Source organism: Penicillium samsonianum (assembly GCF_028829775.1).
Source record: "Penicillium samsonianum strain IBT 33392 chromosome Unknown utg000007l_segment0_segment0, whole genome shotgun sequence".
Taxonomy (NCBI): Eukaryota; Fungi; Ascomycota; class Eurotiomycetes; order Eurotiales; family Aspergillaceae; genus Penicillium; species Penicillium samsonianum.
In genome coordinates, this window is record NW_026643265.1 from 4128769 (window position 1) to 4144389 (window position 15621).

At 52.1% G+C, this 15621-nt stretch overlaps 3 protein-coding genes across 3 annotated transcripts; 1 reads left to right on the forward strand and 2 right to left on the reverse strand.

Moving 5' to 3' along the window:
- Window positions 1-348: 348 nt before the first annotated feature.
- N7471_012429 (Fatty acid synthase subunit alpha) lies at window positions 349-5368 on the reverse strand (the record flags this gene model as incomplete). Its single annotated transcript, XM_057285148.1, has 3 exons — window positions 349-4688; window positions 4753-5246; window positions 5307-5368. The coding sequence occupies 3 exons, from the start codon at window positions 5366-5368 to the stop codon at window positions 349-351; spliced, it is 4896 nt and encodes a 1631-aa protein (XP_057131414.1).
- Window positions 5369-6203: 835 nt separating this feature from the next.
- N7471_012430 (Branched-chain amino acid aminotransferase) lies at window positions 6204-7574 on the reverse strand (the record flags this gene model as incomplete). The annotated part of the gene is made up of 6 exons (XM_057285149.1): window positions 6204-6434; window positions 6490-7109; window positions 7170-7196; window positions 7257-7370; window positions 7434-7466; window positions 7538-7574. 6 exons carry the CDS (start codon window positions 7572-7574, stop codon window positions 6204-6206), a joined length of 1062 nt encoding a protein of 353 aa, XP_057131415.1.
- A 1045-nt stretch (window positions 7575-8619) lies between these two features.
- Window positions 8620-15087, forward strand: N7471_012431 (Fatty acid synthase subunit beta; the record flags this gene model as incomplete). Its single annotated transcript, XM_057285150.1, has 4 exons — window positions 8620-13810; window positions 13866-14470; window positions 14548-14937; window positions 14997-15087. 4 exons carry the CDS (start codon window positions 8620-8622, stop codon window positions 15048-15050), a joined length of 6240 nt encoding a protein of 2079 aa, XP_057131416.1. The 3' UTR covers window positions 15051-15087.
- Window positions 15088-15621: the final 534 nt, after the last annotated feature.

Below are 15621 nucleotides of genomic sequence, written 5' to 3' on the forward strand. Positions count from 1 at the left end.
ATGCTATTCCCAATTAGGGTCCAGGGGAAGTCGACGCGTCCAGCTCTACCTCTCTACAGGGCTCACTCTTGACGACCTCCTTCATCCCCCAATTATCCACCTTGTATTGCATCTATAGCCTACATATAATTCGCCGAGTGAAATCTAACAATATCCCCAAAAGTCTCTACTACACATGAATATCTACCTTCACAACTGGCTAGCTGTTGTTTTTGAAACACTGCATTATGAGGGAGATAACATCTGAATATATAAAAAAAGTTAATCAGACAGAAGACATGAGCAGACACAGGAATGAGCAGGAGAGAAAAAAAGACAACTAATCGCGCCAAAAAAAGCAATACTAAATTATAACGAAAAACGAGCGGATGCGTTGAGGTATGTTTCATTCTCTTGGGAGGCCGGGAATGGGGGCGCTGTTTTGGCTCGGAACAATGAATTAGAGCTCATTCCCTCGTAGAAATATGAATCGGTATTCCGCTGACGTGCCATGCGACGAACCAGATACGCCTCATACTCATCTCGCGTCAAGGTGGCAAAGACATGCCGGGGATGCACGCAGATGGCCTGCGCGCCTTTCTGCCCGAAGCCGAATGAGGTGATCGACACAGCCTTGAGATCCGGCACGTGCACTGGCCGATTCAGATAGGCAATTAGGTCAAATTGCTGCAGAGCCGAGTCGATATTATCGGCATTCCGATTGCCTGGCACTAGGCCGGAATCCAGCATCTGCAACGCCCCGTTAACCATCCACGCACCGGCAGCACCCTTGGAATGGCCGGTCAGGTATTTCTGGAAGACACCCAGAAGCAAATTACCCTTGCGTCGCCCCAGTGCCGTCAACTGCTGTTGGAGGACGCTGGATTCATTTTTATCGTTCATCACGGTTGACGTGCCATGGAAGGAAGCCACCCGCAGGTCGTCGATGGTCAGACCCCAGGTTGCGAGAGCGCCGGTCAGCGGCGCGATAGATGAGTCGTGGCGCCAAAAGTCATTGCCCAGCGAATACTGAGCATCTCGCTCTTCTTGGAGGAAGTCCACCAGAATCTGCTCATGGCGTTCCTGGCGATACGTGGCCACGTCAACTCCCGGGTCCTGGGCTAGTACAACATCCACTTCGAAATCTAGCTGATCGAGGGCCACTGCCCGGGCCTCGGCGATCTGCTTACGTCGAAAGTCGAGGCGACGTCGGCGATTGCCTATCTTCAGCAAAGGAGAAGGAATGTTTGACGCTGGCGTTGTGCGTCTCGCGTTGACTAGTACACCCTGCCCAGGGGCTGGCACAGAGCGGCCAGCCTTATCACTGGAGGTGCTCACAAAAGCAACAATGCCGCGGATCGGGAGCCCCATCGTCAGCGCTAAATCGGCAGTAGTCAAGACCTGCAGACCGCAGCCTTGTGATTCCATAAAGCCATTACGAGTAGTGGTGGTTGGTCGCGACATTTCGCTTGGTGCTCTCCCTCGCGCGATCTCGTCCAGAGAATTGGTAGTCGCCTTCATGTTGGCAAACTCATATGAGGTCTCTGAGGTGAAGTCATCGCACCCTCCCACTAAGCAGAACTTGGCTTTCCCTGTCACGATAGTGTCATAGCCTAGTTCTAAGGACTCCACGGCGGTCGCACAGGCTCCAACAGGGGTTCGGATGGGACCACTGGCCGATAGAAGGAGCATATTGACCCAGGCACTAATAGTATTGACAAACGTCTCTTGTAGGATGTCACTCTGGACTTCCTGCCCGGTCAATCGGCCGTTAAACATCTTTCCCAGAGAGGTACTACCTCCCATGCCGGAGCCGATGCAATTGCCCACCTCGGAGACGTGGATATACTGGTAGAGCTCGTACGGATCGGTAATGCCGGATGATAGCAACGCTTCTACCGTACACACTAGCGTGTACAACGTTAACCGATCCACTTCGGAGATGATTTGCTCGGGAAGCCCGTAGATACGGGGGTCCCAGCCGGTGGGGACCAGACCGGCCACAGTACGGTCGAACTGCATTGCACGGGGAACGAATAGCCGGGCTCCCTTACGCAACTGCACTTGGCATAAGTCCGGAGTTGAGGACTTTTGTACCGTTACAAAGACGCCATGCTCGCGACGCATCTGCTCGGCGAGCGATCCGGGCACGCAGAGAGGCGCGAGATCCGCCTGCAGAACGATCTCATGGAGGAACTGCTTTTTGTTGGGATCGTACCCGTCGCAAAGCTCAGGCTCAATGAAGCGAATGCCGGAATGGGCTAGGATCCTCTCCTCGTATATTGGCTTGATCTCCGTGTCGGCCACTGGCTGTTTGGTTTTGGTGTCGACCCAGCCGGAGTACGGTTGCCCTTCAATGGTACCGGAGAAGTGACGGATGAAACCCATCATCCACGCCATTTCAACAGCTCCCTCTAGGGAAAACTGCCCCTGGGCTTCCATTTCCCATCGTGTGCGGGCATTGCCATGCGGTCCTAGTTCGGAAAAACCCGTGACTACAACCGTTCGGTGCAGATCCACCATCCCCTGCATGTCCGAACTCAGAGGTGCGATGTCGCGATCATACTGCAGGACCTGAGGGAAGTCTTGCCGGACGTGGGCTCTCTGTTCCAGCTCGGCCACAGCTGTTGCTTGCTGTACCGGGTTTGACCACTCTGCCTCGATCTTCTCCTCCTGGAATAGGGCAGATTGGATTTCGCTGCGCTCCTTGAGCTCTTGTCGGAGCAGGCCTAGGGATTCCGGTAGGTTGGGGACTTGGGCCATACCGCCTGTGAGATCGGCATAGACCGGAGCCTCCTGGCAGAGCTCGTACATTTCACCGACGCATAGGCAAACCAGTGCATAAGCCATCTCTTCCTGAGAAAATGTGCGCATACCGGCCTTTTCGATTCCCTCAGCCACGAGATCATTCTGATTCATCAATCCCGTGCCACGAGTCCAACCGATGACGGCGCCGCAAATGGAGAGGTAGTCCTGCCAGTTCTCTGAATACCAGCGATTGAAGAGAGTTTCTAGGGCCAGCTTCGATTCACTATAGAGACCATCCCCACCGAATGTACCGTGATTGGGAGACAATGGTAACACCACCTGGGTGGGATGCGACCGGTGGCCGTGTGTCTCTTTATATGTCTTCACGGTCCCCAGCAATCGCAACAGGTTGGTCAGCATAATGCGATGCGCCAGCTCCGATTTGGAGTCGATCGCGTCCAGGGTCCGCCCGGCTTCGCTGATAGCCGCGAAGGGGATGAGGTAGTCCAAGTCCCATCCAAGCCCGTTTTTCTCATCGTACACGTAGTCCACTAGCGCGGCAACGTCCTGTGTACTCCCCTGGTTGAAGGGAACGACCACGAGCTCTGAACCTCGCGCTCCATGCTCCATGTACAAGGCTTGATACTTTCGCGCTACCTCCGGAGACATGGACGACGTCGTGACAAGCACTCGCGCTCCCCCTTGGAGGAAATGCACAATCATGGCGGCTCCGATGGACCCGATTCCAGCCCCTGTGATCAACACCGTTTGGGCACTCAGGGAACCACCTTGGGTTTCCACTTGGTGGAAAACCTGGTAAAGATGACTGGTCAGCTCCGCAGAGTACTCCCATCCCGACGCTGATCGCTTTTTCAGATGCAGGTACGGTTCAGTTGTGACTAGGGGATTTTTGGCCGGTCCAGGACTTGGCATGGCTAGGTCGGCAAAGCGTGATGACTCTCTCCTGGGTTGTTCCTGATACTGCAGGTTCCCTTGGTCATCCATGCTTGTAACTGGCGCCAATTGCCGGGGAGCGCCTTTGAATGCCGGCCCCGACAGCAAGCTATCCGTACAATTCTCTCTCAATGTGAGAAAGATCGGTCGCAACTGAGTGCGATTTTGCAATGGGGAAATCATCTCATCCAACACTGGTAAGATGGTCTTGTCCGCTGCGTTGGCGATGTGATAGCAGCTCTTCACCACCGAATCCCGATCCAGCATGCTGGGGTCTGCGACGGTTGATATAAGATCAAACAGCTCTAGCAGACTTTGTCGTGCCCAATTCCACGCCGAGTCATAGCTCCGGATCCTTTTGGCATCAAAACGTGGTCGAATACCCTGGGCGTAATCTGAGCCATGCTCTGCCTGCCAGAGATCGAGGTCGGCCTGGAGTCCGGTGGCCAGCTCGTCGCGCAGGCTGTCCAACGCCTGTCGATCAGCCTCCAGATCTACCCCTAAATGGGCGGCGTAGATCTCGAGCAAGCGCTTTGACAAGGCATCTTGGGACTCGGTCAGAGCCCGGACTGCTTCCGGATCCATCGTAACCCCAGTGGCCGTGCCACCAGCATCCGACGTGTTAGGTGGGAGAAGCGTGAGTCCTTCCCGTTTTGCATATACCTCGACGGCGTGCGAAATAAAGTCACGGGCATCGGATTCAGTGGTGATCCGGCTGGTGGGTTGCATGGTGACGGCGCAGAGCAAGCAGGCATCTTGTCGACCCGATTGAAGTCCCCACTGGGTGCGCAGCTGCTCTCGAGCAGTGGCGGCTGTGAAGTTGCTGGGCATTTTGGCGGTGAATAGGGCGTTGATCATAGCAGTGGTGACCTTGCCCAGGGCACCTTTATGGCTAGATTGGATCTCTGGCCCAACTTGGGCGAGTGCTAAGTCCTCAGCGCGGTCCGGCAATGAGCCAAATTCGCTATGTAGGTCGCCGATGATTTCATTTTCTAACGTCGATCTGCCTGCAGGATGGAGTTCGATTGATTAGCACGCATAATCGTTACACCGCGATGTTGAGGTCTGTACCTTCGGCCAGAGCCTTGATAGACTTGCTCCCGTCAATTTCAGCTGCCGCTCGCTTCAGCGCTCTAGCAACAATGGCGAACACGATATCCTGCGCCTGGATGCTTTGATCCTCGATGTTGATAACTTCAACATGTACCCTTGGGGAGGGCAGGGCTGTTGTTGTTGTTACCTCCACGGTGACTTTGGGGCTTGGTAGGAATGTCTCCGGCGTTGGTGGTGATATTTGGGTCTCTGTCTGCGTCTGTGTCGGCACTGGATTGAGTTGATCTGGCTCCCCATTGTAGTAGATGTCGTCCGTATCTTTTTCAGAATGGAGGAGCTGGCGTGGAGCCGGCAAAGTGCATTCTTTGGTTGGGTATATGGTGTCGATGGTTTTGCGAAACATGCCCAGCAAAGTTGCACTGGGACCGACCTCAATGATGCGCTCGCTTTCTGTGTGAGACAGAATCACCTCTTGAGTTTCGATCCATCGCACAGGGGAGGCGAACTGGTACCTAATGGGGTGGTTCACTTAGTTGACGATCTTGTCTTCTGGAGATATGAGATTTACTCACACCATCAACTCCATCAGCAGCGTGCGAGCGAGCTTTCGCTCCGTATCACTGTCTATCATCATTGTGTTTTCGTTTTCTTTGCAGTTGGCCTGCCCTGGATCACCGTGAAAGGAGTCTTTGAGCGTAGGTCGTCGGGAAAGCCTCTTCCTTTTCCTGGCTGTAGGCTATCTGTCGGCTTTACATGTGGATATTTGGCCAACCTACTATTCAGGACTAGATCTTACTACATGGTGTGTTATCTGTGCATGCGAGTAGGCGTTCCATCTATAACCTGCCTGTGTAATTATAGCGTATCGATGGTGTTGTATGTAAGGCTGTAATGATGTAAGTTATGTATGTATACTTACTTTATCCGTTACTTATGTATTGGTGTATGTACGTAGTACCATGGGCCGTATTGATATCGGTACGTGTATCTTATGTACGTATGTACTACAAGCCGTACTCCAGGGCTAGCGATGCAGACTCGGCTGGATCAGCCCTAAGGCCAAATAATATGTATGTTGTACTTTTAATATATAGCATAGCCTCCTTTATTATCCAATGAATCAAGCACAAGGGATAGCCAAGAATATTACCAAGTCAGTTGAAATTATCAAGGAAGAAACCTTTTTTCTTCCTTGTTGCCAAGATAGACTAATGCAGGTAATTTCTTCAGCTCTGCACAGATGGGGTGATGAGTGGATCGAAGTAATTTCCGGCCGTATGAGATTGACCAATACGAAGCAAATCGTGGCAGTTATTCCGTCTTGGCTACACTTGGCTACGCACTAACGCTCTGCAGAGTCCGAAAGTTTTGGGACATTTTACGCGATTCATGAAAATAGAAATAAATGGATAAACAAGGCGCGATCTGCCTAGTGACCCCGGTCCTACCCCGGTCTTACCCCGGTGATCTTACTCATCTGCCGAAACGGGCCAGAGCCAGTCCCCGTCATTAGTAGCTATGCCCTTCTGCGCCGCCAACAATGCCTTTGAAAGACGCTGGCAAGCCTCACCAGGACCATCAACAGCAAAAGTGAAAACATCCTCTGTAGACCGTCGGGTGATCGACCGGATCGGGACGACCATTGCTGCCGTTCCCGCAGCCAGAATTTCTGTGAAGTGGGGCAGCTCCAAATACGGGATCTATCAAAAGAGGAGATGATTAGCGAGAACAACCAACAAAGAAGACAAAACATACCGGTCGCAATTCCACGGCCCATCCAAACGACCGTGCTAACTCGACACAAGAAGTGCTGGTGACACTACGCAGAATCGACGGACTACTGGGCACCACCAATGTGAATGAGTCCCCAGTCTTTTTCAGTCCCAAAAATCCAGAGGTACTGAACTCATCAATCTGCGACTGTGTTCGACTGTCGAGATGCAGAGTGATATGGAATCCCTCTGCGCGGGCCTGATCACTCCATTTCAGCACGGGGGCGTAGTTGCCCCCGACCTTGACATGGCCCACGCCTCGGGGAGCAGCACGGTCCAAGTCTTCCAACACTAGTGCCGGTAGGGGTTGGGCTCCATGGTATGCCTTGTAGGGCTGCACATACACGCAGAACCGGTAGCCAGTACCTGCAGAGACGGCGAAGAAAGCGTCAGATCCGAACACCAGAGGTCTGATATATAACGCGGCCTCGGAGTCGTGGGGAGGGACATATTCGGCATTCCGGACCACTGCCAGGTTGATGCCGGCCAGGAAGACACTTTCTGGGACAGGGGGGATGGCAATTGTCGAGCAAGAAAGGGCGAGACGAGCTGCGTGATCCTTAGGTCGAAAGATTTGGATCTGGCCGCTTGGATCACGGTAAGCTGGAGAGGGAAAGCATCAGCCAAGTGTAAGTAAGTAGAAAAGAGTGAGGAAGATCAAACCTTTCATGCCCTCAAAGGCTTGTTGACCTGAAATGGGGTGTTAGTACACAGACAAACGGTCCCAAGAGTGTTGGAGCAAGGACACACCATAGTTGAGTCCAGGAGCTAGGCCATGAATACGTAACAGAGGATCCTCCACGAAATGGGGAGCAGACCACTCCCCAGTAGCAATTGAGTATTCTGACTCAATATGGCCATTCACTAGAACAACCCAGCATCAGTCAGGCGTCCAGAGAAAGAGAGGTACCTCAGTAAGTGACAAACCTTCCATAGGAGCAACGCCCAGCTTGTCCCATTCTGCACCATGGGAGAAATTAGTACATGCATCATGCCATGTAAGATCGGGTTCAGTGCAAGGAAAAGCATACCTATGGAAGCGAGAGGGGGAGGGGGAAAAGGAGCCATCGGAAGAATATACTCGTCGAGGGAATGTAAATCAGGAGTATTAGGAGAATGAGCAAGACGCAACTGGGCAGAAGGACCTTGTGTATATTTGTTCGCTTTTAGTTCTCTTTCCTATTTTGGAATCGGTTGGGAACTCTGCGAATATTCATTTAGACGGCGATATCTCGGATATAGAAGGCGAGTGAATGGGCCCGCCGGTACTCCGTACACAAGCGACGCTGTTATTAATACCATATACCCCTTTAGCCAGTGTTACATCGGGCGGCAGGCATAGGACCCGGTAGAATGGTTCATGAATTCAAGGTGGAGATTCCTGTTCGGTCGATTGACTGCAATTACATGGCGTCCAGGTGTACGGAGTACAGAGTGTGCAGAAATTTCGTTGATAGTAGGAGACTCCGTATGGCTGGGACTAGTCTCTCTAGTTCACGTTCTGCGGGCTTTGCATATGGAGGCTGAAAAGCCATGAATAATCATGAATAATCACTCGAGCTGACCTTTGGAGCGGGTCTCTAGCAGTACTAGTATGGACTATGTATTAACGGTGTATGGCATATGAAACACGAACTAACCATAATTACATATATATATATATTTTATTGTATTTTTTTATTATACACAGTAACCATACCAACATACATTACATACCAAATATACCAAACCTACCATGGTTAGAACTTGGTTACGAAGACGGAACATACGTAGTATACATGGCGTACAGGGCGTACAGTATAGTATGTATGCCGAGCGGACGACACAGGAATAGCGACATTAGACAAGAGAGACAGATTGGGGTCGGAAAAAAATCAATTTAGTATTTCTTGCCATGTGCCAACGTGCATGGTGAGGGAAATAAGCTGAGAGAACTGGGGATCCATGCACGGTGAGACATATCGGTATCCATATCCATCTCGTCCTGCTGTCGTAGCAAGTTGCACACCGGACGGTACTCAATCTCCCATCAATAACACTGCTCCGGGTCATTTCGATTGCAAACCTCTTAGCTCCGTTTATACCCCCAATGGATGTATCACAGCTTCAAACCATGCAGTGCCCATGGCCTGCATCAGACTCGGTCTCACAGGCATCAACTCCTCTAACGCCATGGGAAGAGCTTGAGTCTTGCTCACCAGAGGCCGAGATCGTCCTCCAGGTGGGTATAATCCACTGCACTGTCAGGGTGCCCCGGGGAATGGATCGCAGGGGTCAGGAGCTTATAGAGCAGTTCGTTCCAACGGCGTCCACGCTGGAGCCCTCGTCCGCCCTGGAACTGTGCTGCCTGTTCATGCATTATATGATGCATGAGATCATGCAAGACGGAGGAGGAGATCTGGACATGGCAATTCTCCACCATGTGTTGAACACAGTCCACGTCGATCTCCTCCAGAACGAGAATATCCACACAGTCCTGTCGGCAATGAGCCAGGACAAGAGCCGGCATCAATCCATCCTGCAAGCTTATTTCCAAGCATGCAAAGCAACAAGATCGCCGGGCTCTGCGGGGACTAGTAGACTCCTGTCCGCCGTCGACAAAGGCCACGCGCGGATCTTTGCCCTGTTCAATGGACAAGGCGTGGAGTCGTATTTTGACGAGCTCTTGGCGGCATACGACATCTACCATCCCCAAGTAGCTTCGATCATTAGGGCAGTATCCGAATCTCTCACACACCTCGCACACGATGATCGATTTGAAGCTCTATTCCCGCACGGACTCGATGTGGATCAATGGCTCCGCATGCCAGAGTCTCGCCCAGATGCTCCCTACCTCACCAGCGCTCCCGTAAGCTTCCCGCTCGTCGGTCTCTCACAATTTGTGCAGTATGCCATCGCATGCATCAACTTAGGTCTTTCCCCTGGAGAGCTACGCCATGTATTCCGTGGCGCAATTGGTCACTCCCAGGGCATCGTGGTAGCCGCTTTCGTCGCCGCTGCCAATTCCTGGGATTCTCTGTGCAATGCAGCCCAGCAAGCGGTTGAATTGCTTTTCTGGATAGGGTGTCGATGCCAGCAGCAGTTGCAAGACGTTGGTCCGGCATCCGTTCTGTCCAGTTGCATGCTCAGTGTCAAGGGTCTGTCCCAGGCTGACCTTCAGCGCCACTTGGACGAACTCAACCTCCACCTACCAGCCGAAGAGGCAGTGTACCTAGCCTTGGTAAACGGGCCAGAGCAGCTCGTCGTCGCCGGACTTCCGCTTTCGTTGCGCGCGCTGGACCAGAAAATCGGCCAAGGCCAGAACAAAGCTCAGTCCACGAAGACTTCTACAGGCCGTATCCCCTTCAGCCAACGCCGTCCTGTCGTCCACACTCGATTTTTGTCCATTACCGCGCCCTTCCATTCACCCTATCTTCAAGATGCCGAGACCCAACTCATGAGGGACCTTGCTGATGTCTCCCTTGCTGATGTCTCCCTCTCCGGCTCGCGGTTGGCGTTCCCCGTGTTTCACACTGAAACTGCCCAAAATCTACAAGAAAGCGGGAATATTGTTCCCCACTTAATAAACATGATCTGTACTAGACGTGTACAGTTTGAAAATGTTGTGGGCACCACCCTGGCCGGAGTGACACATGTCCTTGACTTCGGTCCTGGCGGCGAGGTTGGCATCGGAAGCCTGGTAAATCATCAGCGAGAGGGCACAGGTCTGCGCACATTGATCCTCGGCGCCACCCGGGGGGTCATCAGTAGTCACAACTCCATGCTAGGGTCTGAAAGTGAGCTGTACACCCACAACGGGCCAGTCCTCTGCAATACTGCCTGGGATGCTGAGTTCACACCGCGCCTCATGCAGTCCCCTTGTGAGTCTCGTCACCTGGTCGACACCAAGTTCAGCCGGCTACTGGGCGTTCCCCCAGTTATGGTTGCTGGTATGACCCCGACTACGACCGCATCGGAATTCGTAGCCGCAACCATGAATGCTGGTTATCATGTTGAGCTGGCCTGTGGAGGATTCCCGGATCGCAACAGCATGCGCGAGGGTATCCTGGCCACCGCGGCAGCAATTGCCCCCGGTCGCGGTATTACATGCAACGTCATATACGCCAATCCACGAGCTATGGCCTGGCAAATTCCCCTACTGATCGAGCTAAGCAAGTCTGGCATCCCCATTACAGGATTAACAATCGGTGCCGGCATTCCCTCACTGGAAATTGTCCGGGGGTACCTGACTGACCTGTCGCTCACCCATCTGGCTCTCAAACCAGGCTCCAAAGAGGGCATCGATGGGGTTTTGGCAATTGCCCGGGCAAACCCCACATATCCAATCATCTTACAGTGGACAGGTGGTCGGGGTGGTGGACATCATTCCTCTGAAGATTTCCATGAGCCGCTTCTGGACCGATACGCACAGATCCGATCGCATCACAATGTGATTCTAGTAGTCGGTAGTGGGTTTGGAAATGCCGAGCAAACCTATCCCTACTTAACGGGTTCATGGTCCCACCAGTTTGGACGTGCACCTATGCCAGTAGATGGCATCCTGCTAGGTAGCCGTGTGATGGCGGCCAAAGAGGCTCACACCAGTGAGGATGTGAAAAAAGCCATCTGCGACACTCCGGGTGTCGGCAACGAAAACTGGGAGCTGACGTACGAGCGTCCAGCCGGTGGAATTATCAGCGTGCGATCTGAGATGGGCGAGCCGATTCATAAGCTGGCCACACGCGGCGTCATGTTATGGGCCGAGTTGGACAAATCAGTCTTCTCATTACCCCGAGGTGAACAAAAAGCTGCTCTGCTCGCCCGAAAGACATACTTCCTCAAACGTCTCAATGAGGATTTCCAAAAGGTCTGGTTCGGGCGAGATGTACATGGCGCAACAGTCGATCTGCACGAAATGACCTACGCTGAAGTTTGGGACCGCATGATCGACTTGTTGTATCTGAAGGTATCCCAAGAATGGATTGATCCCTCGTGGCAAGCCCTGGTATGGGATTACACTCGCAGGTTGGAAGAGAGACTGGGGAAGAACCAGCACACCCTTCTCCAACGCACGGACCAACTAGATCAACCCGATCAGTTCCGAGACATGCTGTTTTCCCAATATCCTCAGGCACATGTCGATGTATTGACAGCCGCCGACGTGGAGTATATCCATCTAATTTCACGTCGTCGGGGGCAGAAGCCAGTCCCCTTTCTCACGGTCCTCGATGAAGATTTCGAATACTGGTTCAAGAAGGACTCCTTGTGGCAGTCAGAGCGCTTAGAGGCCGTTGTTGGACAGGATGTCGGCCGCGTGTGCATTCTGCATGGACCAGTGGCCGCTCAGTACACAAAAACTGTTGATGAGCCAGTCCAGAGCATTTTGGATGGGATTCACAACACATATGTCGCATGGATTCTCCGCGATCAGTATGTCGGGGATCTAGCACAGATCCCCTCGGCAGCTAGGCAGCGCAGGGCCCACCCACATTGGCCTGTTATGGGGGTCCATCTAGCTCCACAGCAAGATGGAAAGACAGCAAGGTATATTGTTTCCGAAAACCCGGAAGACTTGCCATTACCGGAAGTCTGGCTGGGGTTACTGGCCGATACCACTGCTGCACCATGGTGCCATGCTGTCCTCACCGAGAAGAATATTGTTCAGGACAGAGTTGTCGCGAGCAATCCTATAATGCGACTCTTTGCCGCGAAACCAGGTCTGGTCGCTGAAGTTTGGAATCCTCAAGCTCCAAATGAGACCGAGATTATTCTGAAGGAGATCGAAAAGAATGGGAGGGACGGAGAGCAGGTGTTGGCAGTCGCCTCACTTCGCTGCAGCCCCGAGGGCCAGATCACTCTTACTCTCTCGGATCAGACTGTAGTTGGTCGAGCGCCAGCTGACTTGGTCTTTCGATTTCAATTCCAGCCGCGCGACGGGGCTCCCAGCATCCACGAAGTAATGCCCGATCGCAACCAGGGGATTAAGCAATTCTATCGCTCAATCTGGATCGGGGAGCACAACTTACTATCCACCCCTGACTTTGTGTTCCGGGGTGAAAATATTGTCTTAGACCGGGAGGTGATTCGCCGATTTGCCAGGAGCGTATCCAACCGGAACCCAGTCTATTACAACTCTCGCTCCCAGGCGTTGTTGGTGGCACCGCTGGATCTGGCCATTGCAGTAGCTTGGAAACCCATCATGAGCTGCCTGTTCCCTGATGTGGTCTCGGGGGATATGCTCCGATTGCTGCATCTAAGCAACGAATTCCAGCTATGTGACGGAGCTACGCCGTTGCAGGAAGGAGATCATCTTTCGTCAGATGGCCGACTCACAGCAGTGACCATTAAGAAAGGATCTGGTAAGGTCATAGAGGCGGAGGGAACCATCTATCGCCAGGGCATGCCCGTAGTACGTTTGAAGAGCAAGTTCATTCTGCTTGGATCCTACGATGATTATGAATCGACCTTCGAGACCAAGGAAGAGAAGTGGCGCCTACCGCTAGCCACAAAAAAAGATGCCGCCCTTCTTCGATCGAGAATGTGGTTCCGTCCAGAGGGAAAGATCGACCTGCTGGACCATCTCCATCACATGGTGGAGGTCCAAACCACAAGCCGTACCTGGTTTATGGACGCAGACTCCATTCCGAAGCTGAAGGTTGAGGGACAGGTTGTCTGGCAATCTGATTCAGGATCAGAATTGGTGGTTCTGGGGTCGATATGTTTCTCCAATGCTGCCCCCTCTGCCCGAAACCCCGTGACAGAATACTTACAACGACATGGGTCGTTGAGCACCGGGGACAACTGTATCTTTGATGTTCCCCGGCCTCTCGTGCAGGACCTCACTGTCACTGTTCCTGATGCCGGCAGGGAATATGCCCGAGAATCTGGTGACTGCAATCCCATCCATCTCTCTGGTCTCTTTGCTCGCTACGCGGGCCATGACACGCGGGTTACACACGGTATGTTTACCAGCGGATATGTGCGTGGTCTGGTCGCATCCCATTTGGCGCGTAGCGATGAAACCCGCGTTCGATCGTGGTTGTGCACTTTCGACGACAAAGTCTGTGCCGGAGATCAGCTGGCCATTCAGATAAATCACGTCGGAATGTCTGGAGGCAAGATGTTAGTAGCTGTCCAGGTGCACAATGTTCTCACTGGTGTCAAAGTCCTTTCCGGGCAGGCAAGCATCGCACAACCAACAACGGCATATGTCTTTACAGGACAAGGTAGCCAGCAACCGGGCATGGGGATGGCCTTATATGAGTCCAGTCCAGCGGCGCAGCAAATTTGGAAAGCAGCCGATGAGTTCTTTGAGAATACCTATGGTAAGAGCTGACCCCGCACAAGATAATTTGATGCTTGATGACTGACAAAGACCAGGCTTTTCCATCACAAACATTGTTCGCAGCAACCCGAAAGAGCTGACGGTGCATTTCGGCGGAGCTCGTGGTCGTGCCATTCGAAAAAACTATATGTCGCTGACTTTCGATGCTGTGGACGACAATGGGAAGACCAACTGCAAGCCCATCTTCCCCAACATCAACCGGACTAGTCGCTCCCACCGCTTCCGATCAGTCGATGGTCTGCTCCATGAAACACAATTTACACAGCCAGCGCTCGCGTTGATGGAAATTGCGCGATTCGAGGACATGCGGAGTCGAGGAGTAGTTGAGGACGCGAGTCTCTTTGCCGGGCATTCTCTCGGCGAGTATGTGGCCCTCACGGCCATGGGACGCATCTTCTCTGTCCAGAAGGTCGCTGGCTTGGTCTTTTACCGTGGTCTCAGTATGCAGAATGCGGTTCAACAGGACTCAGATGGGGCCACCCAGTACTCAATGTGTGCCGTCAACCCCACTCGAGTGTCGAAAGGCTTTAGCCAGGACGACCTGAGTTGGTGTGTAGCAGAGATCGCCCGACAAACTAAGGGGTTGTTGGAAATTGTGAACTACAATGTCCTCAGCCTGCAGTATGTGTGTGCTGGTGATGTAAGTAACTCGTTGTTGCTCTTGCTTCACAGTTCCTCGCTCTTTCTGTTCTTTTACATCTGCTAACTATCTAATAGCTCCGGGGATTAGCAACTCTAACGGACCTTATGAACGCCTTGGCGTCCCGATCTTTGGGGACACTATCCAAACCCGGCATGCAGCGCTTCATCCAAGACTCTCTGACAGCACTGGATGGTTGCACCGGGCCAGTGGTTCTCAAACGGGGTCGAGCTACTATCCCCCTTAAGGTGAACGTGCCTTTCCACAGCAGTCTGCTCCGACCTGGCGTCCAATCCTTCCGACAGTTCTTGAGTCGCAATCTGGCCGAGTCTTCCATCCAGCCCGAACAACTGGTTGGTAAATACATTCCCAACCTCACTGCGAGGCCCTTTGAGCTTTCCAAGGCCTACGTGGAAGGTGTGCTGGCGCTGACTGAGAGCCCGGTCTTGGAACATCTCCTCTGCAATGTAAGCTTTCTGTTCTCTATGGTACAGACGATGTTGTTACTAACGAGTTTTGCTCCCAGTGGGAATCTATGGAGACTGGGGGATATGACGAACGAGATTTGTTTCCTTGGTAGGGATAGTCTTATGCTGTTCTATTCCTCTTGTAAAATGCACTCATTATATAATAAGAATTGAATATCATATCTAATGATTCCTCTCTACGTCCTTAATTGGAGTTTTCTTTCTCTGTTGAGGAAGCCTATCATTTGCCATGAACAAAATCTAGCAATTGCTCTCATAGTCTACGAGTAACCTTTGTTATTGTGGTTGTCCTGTACAAATGTTGCTGAGATATCCTGGGATATATTTGATAGCTAGAACATCAACATGATTATCATATAAATTCAAATATATATTTCTATGTCTTCAAAACTACAATGCGGAATAAACGGTTCGAAGTATACATACACACCACCATATATTTAAGAATACGGCCATCGTTGTTCACCAACGTACATTCAACAAATTAACACACGTAAGTATGTACGTATTTGCTGTCAAAGCTGATCTACTTTAACCATTCTCCTCTGACTACGACTCACACTTCTGAATGCGGTGAATAGTCCGCCCGTCTGACAGTTTTCTTGCCATTAGCCATTATCGCCCACAAGGCTAAAGACACTATAGGTACGAAAAGTCAGGATC